The following is a 19,004-nucleotide window of genomic DNA, read 5'->3' as shown; positions in this document are numbered from 1 at the left end:
CCAAGAAATAAACACTATTCTCATCTATTTTCAATATTTATATTATTTGAATGTAATTTTTTGTGCACGTTTGAGATTTTAGAGAGCGGTTTATGAACGGGACTTTTAATTAGGTTTTGTGGAGTGACGTCAGAGGGCTGCGCCGCGCTCCTGCATCTGTTGTGATTCGGATGAAGACAGGTTTGTGTTTTTAAGACTTTAAATACATATTAACCATTCGGTATATTTAGTTGTTTTTACGATCACTTTAAAATGAATAATGCAACATAAATCTTTTTTTCGAACTTAATAAATGATATTTTGTGCATGTAAAGCGCGTCCACTTATGAAGAACAGTAAAGGGTGCGTTCTTATTTCGCTCCATACATCGTGAACCAGTTCATCATAAACACGAATTCAGTCACTGGCGAGTAACGTTAGTTATGAGAGATACTGGGGCTTTTCGAAACTGGGCCCGGTGCACAAGATGGCACCGGTGAGCTAGAGTGTGTGCATACTTCCGGTCTTGCGACGCTCGCATTTACTGTAAGGGAAGCCTACATAAGAAACTTGGCTAGATGTATATAATAGACCAACGCTACTTTTGCGTCATCGAAGGGTAACGCCCCTTTTGGGGGGTAAACAAACGGATTCCTGATACAAAACTTGCTCAGGGATCTTTTGTTTTTCATTGTTTCTGATGTGTACAGGCCTGTCAGACACGATTACAAACATATATTGTATAATAGTTATATTGTTTAGTACTAGTCTGCGAATATTTCAAACTTAAAATCAGTTAACAGCCAAGGTAGCATGCCTAATGAGAGCTAACGTTAATCACGTAGCTACTAGCAGCTTCGTATTTCTAACTTCAAAAAAACTGTCAATAGCTTAAATCAAGTGAAATATGATCCAAGTAAGCCACCGACTCATCTTGACATGGCCTCATCGTCTAGTTTATCATACTGTGAGTGTGTTAATGACAAAAATAGTCTACTTGGTAATTCCACGAGATAATGGTAATGTTAGATGTCCATATTTGGCCACTGCGTGGGGTTATTAATCCAGTTTTCGACAATTTCAAAAGGAAACCTCTGTAAACACCGTATCCAGTAGCTTCTTTAAATACCTCTCACGATCCTCGGGCGGCAAAGAGAGTGTGTATGTTTGTGCCATTTTTGCTATCAAGAAATTAGAGCGAGTTCTGTGTCAGGGGAATCCGTTTGTTTTCCACTAAAAAGGGGCGTTAACCTTCGATGACGCAAAAGTAGCGTTGGTCTATAGGGCTTGGGCGCCGAGTTGCATTCTGGGGCGTGACGGCCCTGTTGCTAACCTCGTGAATGTAAATATACTGCAAGTTGAACGAGAAGAGATGAGTAGAGAGAAAGAAAAAAAGAAGTTAAAATCGCGAAAATGTTGTGGGATTTATAGGAATACGCTAAATATGCCAGGGACCGGTATGTGGACAAAATCGGCACTATTAACGGTTTGGAACCATATGAAATTCCCAACAAATAGTGGAGTACCGACGGAGACTTGCTGCTGCACTTTTGCATTACAGATATCTTCGGCTACCTTGTTTGTTTTGTGAGCGACTACACTTCAGAATAGTTCCGAAGCTACAAGTCAAGTCTCATGTACAGTTCACAAATGGATGGGTATTTTCCTGTAAAATATCCTGTTAGCTCTTCTATCGGACCTGTCAAGTCTCTGTGTTGTTGTCCTGTTGCTACTCCTTGCCCTTCCAGCGAAACAGCTGTTTTCAAAGCATCGTTTTGCTTACTTGAAAGCAACCTTAGCGTGATGTTGGGCTTTTTAAGATAGCGTGGTTGTTGTGAGCACGATTTCACGCCAATCTGTAACTAAAGTCACGTTAGACCTAGCTTCACAAATCGCTTAACAATGTTGATTTAAGCTATATAAATTAATATTCAGATGTTATGTTCTCCGTGGTCGCACCTCCAAGCAGGAAAGCGGTGTAAAGTTAATCCATTCTCATTTTATTTTCCCCATGGCGATTAAATGTTGTGCTATTACACCCCACAATACAGCAGCGGTTTACCATGGTTGAAATAGATTTTTAATTAATCAAATTAAGACACATGGATAAGAGGGAGTATGTCTAAACACTGCGTAGTAGCCTGAGTAGGAGTAAAGGAGGCTGTCAACGTGGCGGCCACGCCAAGTAATGACATCACGACGCCCAAGCCCTATTAATGATTTTCAAATTTAACAGCGGATACTGGTATATCAAAGACATGGGGAAACATACTCCCTACATTTTTGCTACCTCTGTGTGGAAATTCAAGATACAACGCAGAGATTGGTTTATTCAGATCTGTTGATTAAGCAGATCAGCGTCAGGTTAATCAGTCCATTGGGAAATGTCTTCTTTCAAACACAAACCACTCAAATATGCAATACTTTACATTTTCGAAGAGCTGGTTTTGTTCAGACTGTTATGTAAGATCAAAGTTTCTGACTATCAAACAAGACGCACAGAGATTTATTATAAAGCTTGTTTTATTAACTTTATTTGATAACATAATTTGTAACGGACTGTACAATTTAACGTAATGTATTTATGGTAGGTTTGCTTTAATTAAAAGATCGCTGTTTGAATTTACAGTCATGCCCACAAATATTGGCACCCTTGGCAAATATGATCAAAAAAGGCTGTGAAAATTCATGTGCATTGTTAATCCTTTAGATTTTTTGTTTAAAAAATTCACAAAATTGTATCCTTAAGAATTTAAAACGGAGGGCAAATATCATTATAAAAATAATGTTTTTCTCAAATACTCGTTGGACACAATTATCGGCACCCCTAGAAATTCCTATGAGTAAAATGTCTCTGAAGTATATTCCTATTCATATTCACAATTTTGAGCACTCCAGCATGATTATAAACATGAAATTATCCAGCCATTGCTTCCTGTTTCACAGAAATATAAAGAGGAGGGAAAATAAAGCCCAAATTCCCTTAATCATCCATCACACTGAGAAAAACCAAAGAATATATTTCTAATGTGCAGCAAAAGATATTGGGGCTTCACAAATCGGTGAAGTGGCTTTAAGACGAGCTAGAGCAGTTACAATTCCCATTTCCACCATCAGGACAATAATTAAGAATTTCCCACCAACAGAAAATGTTTCAAAACTGCCTGGAAGAGGTCGTGTGCCTATATCGTCCGAATGCATGGTGAGGAGGAGAGTTTGAGTGGCTAAAGACTCTCCAAGGGTCACAGCTGGAGAATTGCAGAAAATAGTTGAGTCTCTGGTTTAGAAAACCTTTAAAAAAAATGTCAAACAGAACCTACATCACCACATGTTGTTTGGGAGGGCTACAAGAAAAATGATCCTAGCTCATTCAAAAACAAACTAAAGCATATTCAGTTATGAGCCATGATTGGAATTTTAAATGGGACTGGCTTCTATGATCAGATGAAACTAAAAAATGAGCTTTTTAGCAGCAAACACTCAAGATGGGTTTGGTGAACACAGAGAAAAAAACCTTAACCCTACGAAAAATGAGAAGAGTGAACTAAAGAGGAGACACATCAACATGGAGCTGGGAATCTAAAGTTTTTGGACTGATTCTGGATGAAGGAATGGTCTCGTGATCTCTTGTGAGGTGTTCTCTAACCTCATCAGGTATTATAGGAGAAAATTTAGAGCTGTTAAACTGGCAAATGGAGGTTTCAAAAAGTATTGAATAAAAGGGTGCCAATAATTGTGTCCAACGAGTATTATAGAAAAACGTTTTAAATTCTTATTATCCAATGAAATGATACATTTTTGTGAATTTTTTAAATAAAAGATCAAAAGGATTAACAACACAGCTGAATTTTCACAACCTTATTTGATCATATTTGCCAAGGGTGCCAATAGTGGTGGGCATGACTGTATGTGTGTTTTTATCAATGCTCATTTGTTTTGTGAAAGATCTGCAGCATAAATCATCTGTCTATGAACAGCGCATATTGTTATTGCACGATTATGACACCTACTTGATCAAAACAACACAAACAAGAATAATTAAAACATTTGCTATTTGTAAAAGTTGTCATGAAAGTTAAATACATTAAATGTAATCTACAAATCAATACTAAATTCCTAAAGAGACGTCTCTTTGATTTATTTCATTAATTTGTAGCACTAATTTACCCCACGATTTATTCACCCTCAAAGTCATCCTATATGACTTTCTTTTTTCAGACAAATACAATCAAAAATATATAAAAAAAAATTCCTGGATAGGCATGTGACTGTATCAAATTTTCATGTTACGATAATTGCTAAAGCTTTTTATCATGGTATTATCACAATACTGAAATAACTTTTTTTCTTATATCAACAAGAACAGAACATTTAAATACAATAAAACAATACACAAAAAAATTATAAAGTAAACCGATATTTCAAAAGAATTATAACTATATGTAACCCCTCTCTCCCAGGTCCTCACCGCCACACCTCGCACTCGGTCCAAGTGGGCCTCGAACCCGGGTCTCCGGCATGGGAGGCGGACGCACTAACAAGGAGGCTAAATGACTGCAGCCACTAACGTGTCTCTTGAGATCGGTGAGTGAGGTTTACCTGCACAGCACTACTTGCTGGCCTCCATTACACTCAGCCCCCTAAACCGCAGCAAACCGGTTCAAATCTAGGTGACGGCACCAATGTAACCCCTCTCTCCCGTGTCCTCACCGCCGCACCTCGCACTCGCACTTACAATTTGCCTCCCATGCTGGAGACCCGGGTTCGAGGCCCAATCGGAGCGAGTGCGAGGTGTGGCGGAGAGGACCCGGGAGAGAGGGGTTACATTGGTGCCGTGACCCGGATGGGAGTGAGATTTGGGGGAGTTAGTGTAACGGAGGCCAGCGAGTACTGCTGTGCAGGTAAACCTCACTCCCCGATCTCAAGAGATGCACTAGTGAGAGACACTAGTGGCTGCAGTCATTTAGCCTCCTTGTTAGTGCATTTGCCTCCCATGCTGGTGACCCAGATTCGAGGCCCACTCGGAGCGAGTGCGAGGTGTAAATTGTTAATTATTCTCATCTTAAACAGGACAAAGTGTCAAAACACACAGAAAAACTCCCGCTGAAGCTGCTGAGATCCATGTGGCACCATAAAGATGGAATTTATTAAAGAGGAGAGTGAAGACATAAGGATTGAAAAAGCATTCAGAGTTAAACATGAGGAACAAACAGAGATGGTGCTTCTTAAAGAGGAGAGTGAAGACATGAGTAATGAAGAAACATTCAGAGTCAAACATGAAGATACTGAGGAACAAATAGTGATGGTGTTCATTAAAGAGGAGAGTCAAGACACGAGGACTGAAGAAACATTCAGAATCAAACATGAAGATACTGAGGCACAAACAGACATGGTGCTTATAAAAAGGGAGAGTGAAGACAGGAGTAATGAAGAAACTTTCAGAGTCAAACATGAAGATACCGAGGAACAAATAGGTTAGTTTTTTTCTCAAAGCTGAACTCACTCATTTTGTCATTAAAATATTTTTGGCTTGTCCAGTTCTACATGATTGAATTCTGTTTTTTAAAGAATAATATAGGAGTGTCCTAATTAATTTTTATTTTCCATGGATTGAGTCACATCATATGAACAGGCATGTCACATGACATGAGATCACATGACCAGAAAAATACTACAACTCTGCCTTCAAGTGCAGCTGAAAAGATTTTACTTAGAAGTTGGGCATTTGTTATTATGACATGACGCATGTTAAATTATGAAAAGTAATACAGAATTTGTCTAAATCAAATAATTAATTTGTATAATAAACCTAGTGTAATGGCGATCGTACCACAAAAAAAAACATTTGAGGGAATTTGAAGTCGTCTCCAACGCGTAATGGTGCAAGAAATCAGGTCTCCCATGGCACTCGATTAACACTTTATTCAATGAAGAATATAATTACTTACAAACACTGCTGCTTGCATTACTGATGTCAATTGAGCTCATCCATATACAACATTAAACATAGTGCCAATAGCTGAACATGATCAAACCACCTGCACGCATGCACGGTTGAAAAACTATGTGGCTTCTCCTGATCGTCCTGCTGGCTCACCTGTGTCTTAATCATATAGCCTCCACAACTAGCATAATGCCATGCCTATGCCCCCTAGTGTGCAGGTGGAAGAACGTCACCCCCATGCAACTTACCACCAACAAAAAACATAACACATCAAAATTGGCTACAACACACCGGCCCCTGATTGTTACTCTATAATAATGTAACAATTAAACACCATACAAACAATGGAGCCAATAAAATATCCATCATGCACATATGGGCTTTTAGTTCATAATGTCCATGTATACATCAATCTTTATCCCGCTTCTTGCAGAAGACAAATCTTTGTGACTGGTCTCTCCAGAATGTTGCATTTGGTCTGAACTTTAACAGACCGCACAAGTCCCCGTGGGTCAGGAAAGGTCTGCAGTACTTTCCCTAACATCCAGGATCCACGAGGGGCAGTAGAGTCTGCCACAATGACTATGTCTCCAATGATGAAGCTTCTCTTGTCCTTAGACCACCGTTGTCGTTCCTGTAACAGAGGTAAGTACTCCCGGATCCATCTGTGCCAGAAGAGATCCGATAAGAACTGAACTTGCCTCCAACGTCGTTTTGTGTATAAATCACTCTTCTCAAAAAGCCCAGGTGGGAGTGCAGGTTTGCCTTTCAACAAGAGGATGTGATTTGGGGTCAAGGGTTCCAGATCATTAGGATCATTTGACAATTTAGTGATTGGACGGTCATTCAATATGGCTTCCACCTCACATAAAAGAGTCTGTAATCCCTCATCATCCATACTTTGCTGATGAAGGACTGAGTTCAGCACCTGTCTGACCATACGAATGATTCGTTCCCATGTTCCACCATGATGTGATGCAGTAGGAGTGTTGAAGCTCCATTTCACTCCTGACTGAAGTAATGCCTTTTGAATTTTTTGATGATTAAGAGCAGACAGAGCCTCTCTTAGCTCACGTTCTGTACCAACAAAATTAGTTCCATTATCTGATCTGATGTGCGATACCTGGCCTCTTCTAGATATGAATCTGCGCAGTGCATTGATACAAGAACTGGTATCCAATGAATATGCCATTTCCAAATGCACTGCCCTACTGGCCATGCAGGTAAAGATAACACCATAGCGCTTTATAAAGCTGCGGCCTCTCTTCACTTCAAAAGGCCCGAAGTAGTCAACACCCACACTTGTGAATGGTGGGAGGTCAGGTTGAATTCTGTCTTTTGGCAAATCTGCCATCTTTTGTTCACCCAGCCTCCCTCTAAAGCGTCTACAAATGACGCAAGATGAAATAATCTTTCTAGCAGCAGCATTTGCACTGGTAATCCAATACCGCTGACGAAGTCGAGAAAGCAGGTGATTTCTTCCACAATGTCCTAACTGCTCATGAATGTGGCGAAGAATGAGAGCGGAGATATGTTGGTCTTTAGCTAAAATGACTGGATGTTTCATGCCCTCAGGCATTGCTGCTCTACTGAGCCTTCCACCCACTCTCAAGAGCCCCTTTTCTAATACTGGATCAAGTTTGTAAATATGACTGCTTTTCTTCACTCCAGATGTTCCCTCTTTCAAAACAGTTATTTCCTCATTGAACCGGTCTAATTGACAGTATCGAATGATGGCATTTTCAGAGGTTTCAAGATTTTCAGGGGACATGATTTGACCAGTCAGTGTGGTTCTGAATATTTGCATCTCCTTTTCCACTTTGTTCTTTTGTTGAATTATATCAAGTCCACTGCTGGACACAGAAGCTTGTATTTCTCTTCTCTTCTGACTTAACAGCAGCAACATCTTTCTCACCTGTAGAAAACAAGCAGCTGAAATCTTTAGCCTTTTCCATGAAGAGAAATAATTTATCAACTGATTTGTTGAATTCTGTGCATCTGTGTTGACAGTGTTTGTTACATTTAGGACATCTTTAATGACTACAGCATTAACTGTAGCCTCTCTTTTGACCTCTGGGTCATCACTGCTGACAGAGACAGAATCCACAATGTTAACAGGCCATTCCCTTTCATTCTTTAGAAGAAAATCTGGGCCATGGATCCATCTGCTGCCTGTGAGCAGGTACTCAATTTTTACCCCACGTGAAGCCTCATCAGCAGGATTCTGCTTTGTATCAACATACCTCCACTGTGAAACAGCAGTGGTTTCTCTTATTGTTGAGATCCTATTGGCCACAAAGGTATGAAAACGCTTTGTTTCATTCCTAATGTACTTCAGTACAGTTGTGCTGTCGCTCCAAAAAGTAGAATTCTCCAACTCCAGCTGCAATTCTGTTTTCAACATCCTATCAATTCGAACTGCAAGCACAGCAGCAGTTAGTTCCATCCTTGGGATTGTCACTTTCTTTAATGGAGCAACTCTTGCTTTTCCTAGAATAAAGGCAAGATGAATTTTCTTCTTGTCATTCTGCATCCTCAGGTATGATACTGTACCATATCCGTCCTCGCTGGCATCAGAGAAGTGATGTAATTGGGCACTGGTAAGCGGTCCAAAATCTTTTGGCTTAATGCATCTTGGTATGCTAAATGTACTAAGCTTTCTTAAATCTTCTAGCCACCCTACCCACTGTAGTTGGCAGTTTGGGGAAATGTGATCATCCCAACCACAGTTCAACCTACAGAGATTTTGCAGCATCAACTTGGCAGGTAAAGCAAAGGGTGCTAAAAATCCAATGGGATCGTACACGGAGCTTATTACAGACAAGATACCTCGTCTTGTCAGTGGTCTTTCCTGGACTGCCATTTTGAACCTAAAGGTGTCAGTTTCTGCACACCATTGCAGTCCAAGTGTTCTCTCGACAGGGAGATTATCTCTGTCGAGATTCAATTGTTTCACTTCTTTAGCTCTTTTTTCCACATCAATAGATTCCAACACTGACCTGCTGTTGCTAATCCATTTCACCAGCTGAAACCCCCCTGACTGGCATACAGTTGTCAGATCTCTTACCAGGGCTATGGCCTCTGCTTCTGAAGGTAGGGACTTCAAGCAGTCATCCACATAGAAATTGTGCTTGATCGTGTCCGTCACGTGTACTGGAAACTTTGCCCTGTTGTCCTCAGCGGTTTTTCTTAGGGCAAAACTGGCACAGCTGGGTGATGATATTGCACCGAACAGATGAACAATCATTCTATATTCAGTAAGATGTTGTGTTAATTCGCCAGTTGGCCACCACAGGAAGCGAAGAAAATCAACATCCTGTTTTGTCACTTTAACTTGATGATACATCGCCTGTATATCAGCCATCACTGCTACAACTTCTTGACGAAACCTAATCAGAACTCCAAGCAATGAATTTGTCAAATCAGGTCCCTGAAGTAGCTGACTGTTGAGCGACATCCCCTTAAAGCTTGCACCACAGTCAAATACTACCCGCAACGTTCCCTTTTTTGCATGGTACACGCCATGATGCGGGACGTACCAGACTTTTCCTTCTTTTCCTTTCCTTTGATTTTCTGGCACCTTTTCTGCATATCCTTTATTTATGACATCACTCACAAAGTGAGTATATTCTTCTTTAAAGGTAGCATTTTTCATTAATTTCCTTTTCAAACAGAGGGCCCTTTGTTCAGCAACATGACGGTTGTTGGGCATGATAACATTTTCCTCCCTGAAAGGTAATCTCATGCAGTAATGACCATTGCAGAGTTCAACTGAACTGTTCATGATCTCCATAAACTTGACATCTTCTCTAGACATTTCTGGCTTTTCCTCTGTTAATTTCTCATTAAAGTCATGGTTATATTGCTTCACCAACAGTTCCTCTATGTTAGCAATAGATATTCGATTGACTGTACTGGTAGGGTAGCTACTTCCAGTCTCATTGCCTCCTCTTAGTGGTCCATTAATAACCCATCCCAATAGGGTTCTGACAGCATAAGGTCCTCCATCCTTGCTGTTTACCACTTGCCATGGTTCCATTACTTTTGAAACGTTGGTTCCAATCAATAGATCCACATCCGCATTGATGACAGGAATTTCCACAGAGTGTAAATGTGGCCAGGCACACTGTCGTGGAATGTTATCACGAGTCACAGGCATCACATATTGTGTAAATACATCAGGCAATTCAAAGAAAGTATTACTATTGAGTGCAGATACTTCCAGTCCTGAGATGATATGACTGTCGACAAACTTTTCTTGACTCATGGTTCTCAACAGGATCTTGGCATTTTTTCCTCTCACCTTTAGTTCCCTCATGAGTCGCTCAGAGCAGAAGGTGGCTGTGCTGCCTGGATCTAAAAATGCATAGGTTTTCAGCACCTTACTACCTTTTACAGCCTTGATTTGTACAGGCACAATTGGCAAAACACAGTCTTGCACACCGGCCCCTATATGGCCACAAGTCTTAGGAGAAACTACATGACTTGTTTCTTGGTGTGTGTCCTCTAATTTGATTTCCTTTTCCTTTGAATGAATATGGAGGCAGGTAGGATGTTTCAGGTTACACAACTTGCAAGATAGACGTTTATGACAGTCTTTGCTCATGTGTCCAACAGTCAAACACCCAAAACAAACACCTTTCACCTTTAGAAAATCTATTTTCTCTCTGTGCAGCTTATTTTCTAGTCTGGGGCAACACTCCAATCTGTGACCCTCCTCACACAGCAGACACGTCACCTTTGTTGACTTGGTTAAATTTTTCTCTTCTAAGACTGGATGTGTGTTTCCAGTAGTAACAGCTTCCACAGAGGTAGCAAAACTGCTTCCCCTTCCCTTGAAGCGAACATGGGGAACTTTATGGCCAACATGATATTTTGATGGTAAGATGGATGCATCCTGAATATTTCCAAAGAGTGGATCAGAGGCAATAGATACTTGCCTCTCAAGAAAACTGACAATGTCACTGAAACCTGCTTGACGACAGTGCCTCTCCTGCAAGTCATAAGCAGTGTTTCTCCACCTTTCCCTCAGTTTATATGGTAGCTTCAAAATTATAGCACGCATATTGGATGGCATATTCATCTCTGTCATGTAGCTAATGTCCTCCATTGCATTACAACAAACCCGTAGAAACAAAACAAAGGCTTGCAAGCCCTTGACATCTTCTGCTTTCACTGGTGACCATCCCAGAGCTTTCTCCATGTAAGCTGTGGCAATTCTTTGTTCATTTCCAAAGCATTTCTGAAGAAGTGTCTTAGCTCTTTGATACCCCCTTTCAGGTGGCATGTGTTGACAGCCCTTGACCAGCTCCTTAGGTTGTCCTTTGGTATACTGCTCTAAAAAGTACAAGCAATCTTGATTGCTAGCAGCCTTTCCTTCTACTCCATTTTCAAATGCTCTAATGAATGCTCTGTACTCGAGAGGATCTCCATCGAAGGTTGGTATATCCCTTGGGGGTAATGATAGTGAAGACTGCTGCTGTACTAGCAAAGCAGTGATGTCGTTTTGCCTTTGCATAATAGTGAGAAAATTTTGTTGTTCCACGTTGGTTTGCACTAAACCATCACGCTGCATGGACTCCTGCGTGGAAAGCATAGCCGTTTCCGGTGTATGATATGTGGTGTGATTGGTTTGTTGAGGTTTATGAAGCAGAGCATGAACCTGTGTTCCACCTTGTTGAAAACTGGTTTCTTTAGATCGTGCCTTAGTTGACACTGTGGCTTTAGTGCCTCCTTTTGGTGGATAATTTAACTGATGGCTTGAATCCTTGAGACATGTTTCCATTGACACTGAGGCTTTACTGCCTCCTTTTGGTGGATGATTGAAATGATAGCTTGAACTTTGTGGAACAAATTCCATAGCAGAGGATCTAAGAGAGGATTTGTACTCTGACCTTTTCAGATATGAATTCATTCCATCAGAATGTGCACTGGAGCTTTGCACATCAGAACCTCTGTACTTAAGCACCGTAACCTTCGCTGTGTGAGCAGCAATTTGACTTTGCAATTCAAGCACCTCCTTCTTTTGTCTAATTTGTTCCTCCTGTACCTCCAGTTCATGCTTTTCTTTTAGGGTAGCTGCCCTAGCAATAAGAGCGGCTCTTTCAGCCTCTGCTTTAAGGTACGCAGAGGAGGTTGATGACCTTAAAGACCTATGGCTGGAGCAAGAAGCTGATGTACACCGTTTTTCATTAACATTAGAAATACTGTCATTTGGACCGATCTCATCAGTGATCACAGTTGTATGTTGCACAGCGTTATCAACCTCACCATCAACAACATCATCACCACCATCATTTTCATCACCCTTGCATTGCTCCTTGAAGTCAAGCAACCACCCTTCAATTCTTTTTATCATTTCTGTATTACTGTTCATTTCGATTTCAAACCATTTATTTTGTTTTGACATTTCCTCACTTGGTAACAAAGGTTTCAATGATTCATGCAACTCTGTTGTTTCCACACTCAATTTTAAAAAGGTATCATATGTCATCTGTACCTCAGACACATTGGGTTTTGAAAGCATCCATTGCTCAACTTCCTTTCTTAGTTTATACAGTTTTTTTATCCTAAGGTTCCTTTCCTTTTGATGTAATATTATTTTTTCTTCCAAAGCTTTAACAGTGAGTTTAACTGGTCTTTTACCAAGTTCATTCTCCGTTTCACCTTGATTGACAGGTGCATTCAAGTCCACGTTACTCATTATGATGATTAGACAAGCTGCCAAAGACTTTATTTTAGAATTGAGACAGAATTTACCTATATCCTGATTGTGAGAAGTCCACTCTCTTCCACACAACTTATAACAATTCCAAAACAATCCTACCGTTATTCTCCAGCGTTGTTTTTAGCCACTTTCATTTCTCAGCGTCCAATTTCACCTGTCGGTGTTCAATCATTAGAATCAGCTGGAGTGCTGTGCTTCTGCCCTCCAACATCCGCGCTATCCGTCCATTGAAGCGAAGTTTTTCAACTTAATGTAATGGCGATCGTACCACAAAAAAAAACATTTGAGGGAATTTGAAGTCGTCTCCAACGCGTAATGGTGCAAGAAATCAGGTCTCCCATGGCACTCGATTAACACTTTATTCAATGAAGAATATAATTACTTACAAACACTGCTGCTTGCATTACTGATGTCAATTGAGCTCATCCATATACAACATTAAACATAGTGCCAATAGCTGAACATGATCAAACCACCTGCACGCATGCACGGTTGAAAAACTATGTGGCTTCTCCTGATCGTCCTGCTGGCTCACCTGTGTCTTAATCATATAGCCTCCACAACTAGCATAATGCCATGCCTATGCCCCCTAGTGTGCAGGTGGAAGAACGTCACCCCCATGCAACTTACCACCAACAAAAAACATAACACATCAAAATTGGCTACAACACCTAGTATGTTCTACTTGATTATAGAAATCATGTCTAAATCATACTCTGCAAGAGCGGTAAAATTCAGATCATGTGACTAATAAGCTAACATGTGATTCACGTATTGAGAGCAGAAACTTACGCCCCATTTACACTGCATGGTTCAAGTGACCCAATTCCAATTTTTCCCTCTCATGTGGCACAGATCGGATATGACCGGTGAACGTGTAAGCAGGAAAAAACTGCATGGATTCCAATGTTCTCAGATCGGATTCAGGCCTCATTCATATGTGGTAATAAATCGGATATAAATCGGATACTTGCATTTGCGTGTGCCATGTAAGCAGAAAAAAATTATATTCCCCAGTAAATGCGAGTGGTTCGTTATTAAAAAAGTGACATCAACTCAGGTGGACACCACCAACTGAGATCACATGACTTATTATAGCAAAATTCACCTAGGCTCTAACAAGGCTCCTCTTTTTTTTTTTTTTTTTTCACTGTAAGAGACCAATGTTTTGCTGACTTTTTTGGTTGACTTTTCAAAATATTGTGGAAAGCAAATCAATGTATAATTTTATTTGCATCTGCATCCATTGTATTTTGTGCTTTTTTACTTCCTCTCCCGGGTTAGAACCTCTACGTTTGGTAGTTTCAGCAGTGAATAGTGTAAATGCAAAAATCGGATACGGGACACTTTTACAAAATGATTTAAGCGGGTAGTCAAAAAAAATCGTATATAGTCAGAAAATCAGATTTGGGCATCAAGAATGTAAATGCAGCCATAGTCTCACCCCAGCTAAAATAATGTCTAATTGGTCAGGACACCAGTAAGGATGTAAAAACTCATGATAAAAACAAATTTAGCTTTTTGCCTTTTAGCTTTTTCAGTCATAATGCTGTGTTCACACCAAACGTTAATAGAGCATCTGGCGCAAATGATTTCAATGTTAAGTCAATGCAAAGGCACGTTTAGTGAAAAAGTGAAAGTGACATTCAGCCAAGTATGGTGACCCATACTCAGAATTTGTGCTCTGCATTTAACCCATCCGAAATGCACACACACAGAGCAGTGAACACACACACACTGTGAGCACACACCCGGAGCAGTGGGCAGCCATTTATGCTGCGGCGCCCGTGGAGCAGTTGGGGGTTCGATGCCTTGCTCAAGGGCACCTAAGTCGTGGTATTGAAGGTGGAGAGAGAGCTGATCATGCACTACCCCCACCTACAATTCCGTCCGGCCCGAGACTAGAACTCACATCCCTTCGATTGGGAGTCCAACCGTCTAACCATTAGGCCACGACTTCCCCGCATCTGGAGGCCTCGCGGCGTGAATGAGGCGTTTAGCGCGGTGTGGAAGATGCGAATTGAGAGTTTCGTGTTTTTGTGCATTTAGCGTTGGACGCGAATTCGTGTCTGCTGCCCGAGTTGAAAAATGTGAACTTTGGCATCAATTCGCGCCGCATTAACCAACCAGGAGCCTGCTAGGAGCCACTCATTCAACATGGAGGAACAGCTGATGTTGTCAGTGAGCAGTCAACCGGAGCTTTGACAAAAGGTCATATTTAAGCAAATATATAGCAGACAATGTAATAACCTTAGTGTAATTGACAGAATTACAAAAAAATATTTTGCTACCTAAAAGTTAAATATTTTTTGTGTCGAACGCACCCATTTTTAAATCGTTCACAGCTGAGCATCGCGAGAGGCGGATCTGTGCTAGACCGCACATGTGAATGAGCTGCACAAAGTCATTTTCAGATGCAATAAAAAAAAAAAAAAAACACCCCTGGATAGCCTAGATTAGGCCCATATTCACAAATGTGTTAGCTATGGAATTAAATATCTGATATTCCGATTGTCAAATACATGCAAGTGGAAGTGTATTGTTTAAACACCTTTATATAATTTTATGACACAAATTTTGAAATAGGCTTAAATCAAACACATTTTATTGTTTCAGATTCTGCATGTATATATATATATATATATATATATATATATATATATATATATGTGTGTGTGTGTGTGTAAAAAAAAAACAAAGTAAAAAAGCTGGCTGGTCTTTTACATCTGTTAACTAATGACTCACAGCTGTTCGCACGGTTGTGATATTTTTAAAGTGGAAAGTAGGCGTATTTTTACGTTTGCACGTGACTGTTTTGAACCCATGTTTAGACCCGTGTTTCCCCTGTGTCCGACACGACCCGCACCCGTATCTGACACAGTTGGATATTTTTCACCCGTTTCAGCCAAATTTGCGGGTCACTCGTGGGTACCCGAACCCGTGCAGGACTCTAGTGCAAACAATTCCCAGGAACCAGTTAGGGCAAACAATTCCCAGAATATATTGTTTTTGTTTTTTTACAGTAATGTACAATTTTCATGAAAAACAGTATGTTACTGTCTCCTACTAGGTTAACATGTATTTCCTTTTTTTCCACTGTAGACAAAATGGTACCAAAAGAGGAGAGAAAAGAACTGAATGAAAGCGAAGAGAAGGATCAGAATAAGGAACTTTCTGATTTCATAACTGCAAAAAAAACTGGAAAGACTGTAAAAATGTCCTCACAAAAAAGAGCCCAGAAGACCAAATCTAAAACCTGCCATCAGTGTGGAAAGAGTTTCAGAGAGAAAAAAAACCTTAATGACCACATGAGGGTTCACACTGGAGAAAAGCCTTTCACCTGCCCTCAGTGTGGAAAGAGTTTCAGTCTCTCAGGTAACCTTAAAATTCACATGAGAATTCACACTGGAGAGAAGCCTTACACCTGTCCTCAGTGTGGAAGGAGTTTCAGTCACACAGGAAACCTTACAAGCCACATGAGAATTCACACTAGAGAGAAACCTTACACATGCCAACAGTGTGGAAAGGGTTTCAGTGGGAAAAAAATCCTTAACGACCATGTGAGAATTCACACTGGAGAGAAACCTTACACATGCCAACAGTGTGGAAAGGGTTTCAATGGGAAAAAAATCCTTAAGGACCACATGAGAACTCACACTGGAGAGCAACCCTACATATGCCAACAGTGTGGAAAGTGTTTCAGTCAAAAAGCGAACCTTATGAGCCACATGAGAATTCACTCTGGAGAGAAGCCTTACATCTGCAAACAGTGTGGAAAATGTTTCACTAAAAAGTGGAACATCATAAAACACATGAGAATTCACACTGGAGAGAAGCCTTACACATGCTCTCAGTGTGGAAAGTGTTTCAGACATAAAGCATCCTTTGATTCCCACATGATAATTCATACTGGAGAAAACCCTCACACCTGCAAATTGTGTGGGAAGAGCTTTACACGAAAAGGATCTCTTAAGAATCACATGTTCATTCACACTGGAGAGAAGCCGTTCACTTGTGATCAGTGTGGAAAGAGTTTCGGACGAAAAGTAACCCTTAATGAACATATGAAGATTCACTTTAAGAGAAGTGTTTTAGATGGTGTCAGTATGGAATGATTTTCTCAGACAGGAAAAACCTTAACAATCATGAAATATCTGGAGAGAGGTGTGCCATCATTACCCATGTTTTCCCAAATAATCCAATAATAATCTGAAAAGCTGTCATGTAAACACCTCAATCAGTCAATTGAGCTTGATTCAAATGAAATGTCGATATGATGAAAGAGGACCTGAAATAATTCAATCAGTACAGAGCAGTACGTTCATCCTCGTTGGTTCAGACTGTGCATTTGACTCGGGAGTGTAGTGTCGGCAACCATGCAAACCTGCAAACAGCACCGTGCTTGATAACATCAGTCAGCTCGCCTTGGCTACTGCAATTTTCCTCACTGTATATTTACAATAAAACTAAATAGGATATCAAATACCACTGCCTCCTTTCGTTTTCATTTAAACATAATAACAACTGCAGAAATGTACTTTGTTCAGGGATCTGTGTATATATACAGTAGTGCTGGGCGGTATACCGGTTCATACCGAAAACCGGTGTATATTTTCGATTTAAATTTTTTATATACCAGCATACCGATGTATTTACGAACGAACGGTATGCTGCACGACACTGTTTCAGACGGACCCTTTACAATGTTGCGCTTCTAAGCAGCGACTGTGAGGCACGCCGAATTATTTAGGCCCAACCCCAAATCATCCTCAGATAGCTATGCAATGTGAGCAAAACTATTCTGAATTCACAAGACCACTGAAGAGGCTAATTAAGACCACTGAACTAAAAAAAAAAAACTCTAGATGAGAGCTCAAAGAGAATGCTATTTAAAGGTCCCGTTTTACGGACTTTTTTGGAGCTTTGATTGTGTTTACAGTGTGCAATATAACGTGTTCATGTTTCGCGTGTAAAAAAAAACAGTATTTTTCACACAATTCAGCTATCTGTATACCGCTGTTGTCACTGTCATAAAAACGGGCTGATGACTTCCTTATTCTATAAAGTCCCTCCTTCAGAAATACGTAACAAGTTCTGATTGGGCCAGCGGTTCCTGTGTTGTGATTCGACACCAGCTTAGAGCAGGCTGACCTCCTGCAAATGCGACTGCACTAGAACGCACGTGCTGGAGATGTACTTATAATGACAGGAGTGTTTTTACTGACGAGATGCGCATGAACATCGCATTCATTTTTTTGCACAGCCCTAACATCTAGTTAACAAAGCTAAACAGCGTTGCCCTTTGTGTAATAAGTTACAGAAACTGTTAAACGCACCAACTTAAATAATAAAATACACTTACCGGTTGTGGTCCATAAACAACACCTTCTCCAGACAAAGAGGGAACTGCTCCATCTTTCAAGAATAATGTTTGTGCGAATCCGGCATCAAACTGATTGAGAAAGTTGTCCTCAGCAAGCTGTCCTCAGCAAAATGTGCTACACATAGTTTTACATGTGGATTCTAATTTTTCCGGAACCGAGTTAAACATAAATTGTAACCATTAATCTCACAGCATCCCTGGGACATGGCGACAAACACAAACACAGCTCTTCCTTCTTCTCCGTCGGAGCGCAACAAGGCCACACCCCCTTTTTTGTGTATTCATGTGGGCGGAGGTTAGTCAAAAAACTGGTTTAGTGACGCTCTTCACTGCAGGAACTAGAGGGATGTAGTCCAAACGGGTCGTTTTTTGTAGGCAAATTCTGTTAAATCAAATATCTCGCTTGACATTGAACTTTGAGCTTTAGTATTTTACAGATATTATTTATACTCTAACAACAACATTACACACTAACTAGAGTTTAAAACATGGAATCACGAAGAAGGGGACCTTTAAAGCCCAAGTAAGGGGAGTAGCTGTTGAGCTAGAATACAGCTATCCTCAGATAGCTATATCCTAAGGATCTCAAAACGTTGATCAAAAACTTTCAGATTTCAGACTGTCACCGAATGGAATGCACAATATTGTGGGATATCAAAGGAAGCGAAGGAAACATGTATGCTGCCTTCAAAAAGCTTTAGCACTGGGTGAATGCACTGAAAGCAGCTGAATGCACCTTCGTCTCCCTGAACTGACGCCTCAACGGAAGTGCCAAAAAGCCCAGCTGGAGAAAGCGGAACATCAAGAAGAAAGTCCTTCCTTTTCTTCCTGATGGCCGTTAGATTGATTCACAAATGTCTCTCAGTAGTAACCAATACCACAATTTAGTGCCCAATGGCAGCAACAGTTTGCTTGTTGGTGGGGAGATAGTGAATTAACATTATAAATTAATAAATTAGCACTGATAGTGC

General features: G+C 40.5%; 2 protein-coding genes across 4 annotated transcripts in view; both read left to right on the top strand.

Annotated features, from left to right (window-relative positions):
- Positions 1-19,004, top strand: part of LOC127969170 (GTPase IMAP family member 8-like) — a 451,440-nt gene that overhangs the window by 236,080 nt on the left and 196,356 nt on the right. The window lies entirely within an intron of this gene.
- LOC127969309 (gastrula zinc finger protein XlCGF57.1) lies at positions 119-17,135 on the top strand. Of its 2 annotated transcripts, none has more exons than XM_052571174.1 (3): positions 119-180; positions 5,050-5,453; positions 15,753-17,135. In XM_052571174.1, the coding sequence occupies exons 2-3, from the start codon at positions 5,117-5,119 to the stop codon at positions 16,763-16,765; spliced, it is 1,350 nt and encodes a 449-aa protein (XP_052427134.1). In that variant the 5' UTR covers positions 119-180; positions 5,050-5,116; the 3' UTR covers positions 16,766-17,135. The 2 variants fall into 2 exon arrangements, with proteins under 2 accessions (XP_052427134.1, XP_052427140.1); XM_052571180.1 differs by lacking the exon at positions 119-180 and adding an exon at positions 3,959-4,563.

Source organism: Carassius gibelio, chromosome A4 (assembly GCF_023724105.1).
Source record: "Carassius gibelio isolate Cgi1373 ecotype wild population from Czech Republic chromosome A4, carGib1.2-hapl.c, whole genome shotgun sequence".
NCBI lineage: Eukaryota > Metazoa > Chordata > Actinopteri > Cypriniformes > Cyprinidae > Carassius > Carassius gibelio.
The sequence above is the reverse complement of the archived record's forward strand: the minus strand, read 5'-3'. Positions and strand labels throughout refer to the sequence as shown.

What these genes read in the sequence shown, in the direction of transcription:
- LOC127969309 (XM_052571174.1), top strand. Translation starts at nt 5,117, where the DNA reads ATGGAATTTATTAAAGAGGAGAGTGAAGACATAAGGATTGAAAAAGCA. An exon ending in AGATACCGAGGAACAAATAG is followed by an intron (nt 5,454 to 15,752) that starts GTTAGTTTTTTT and finishes TTTCCACTGTAG; the next exon opens with ACAAAATGGTACCAAAAGAG.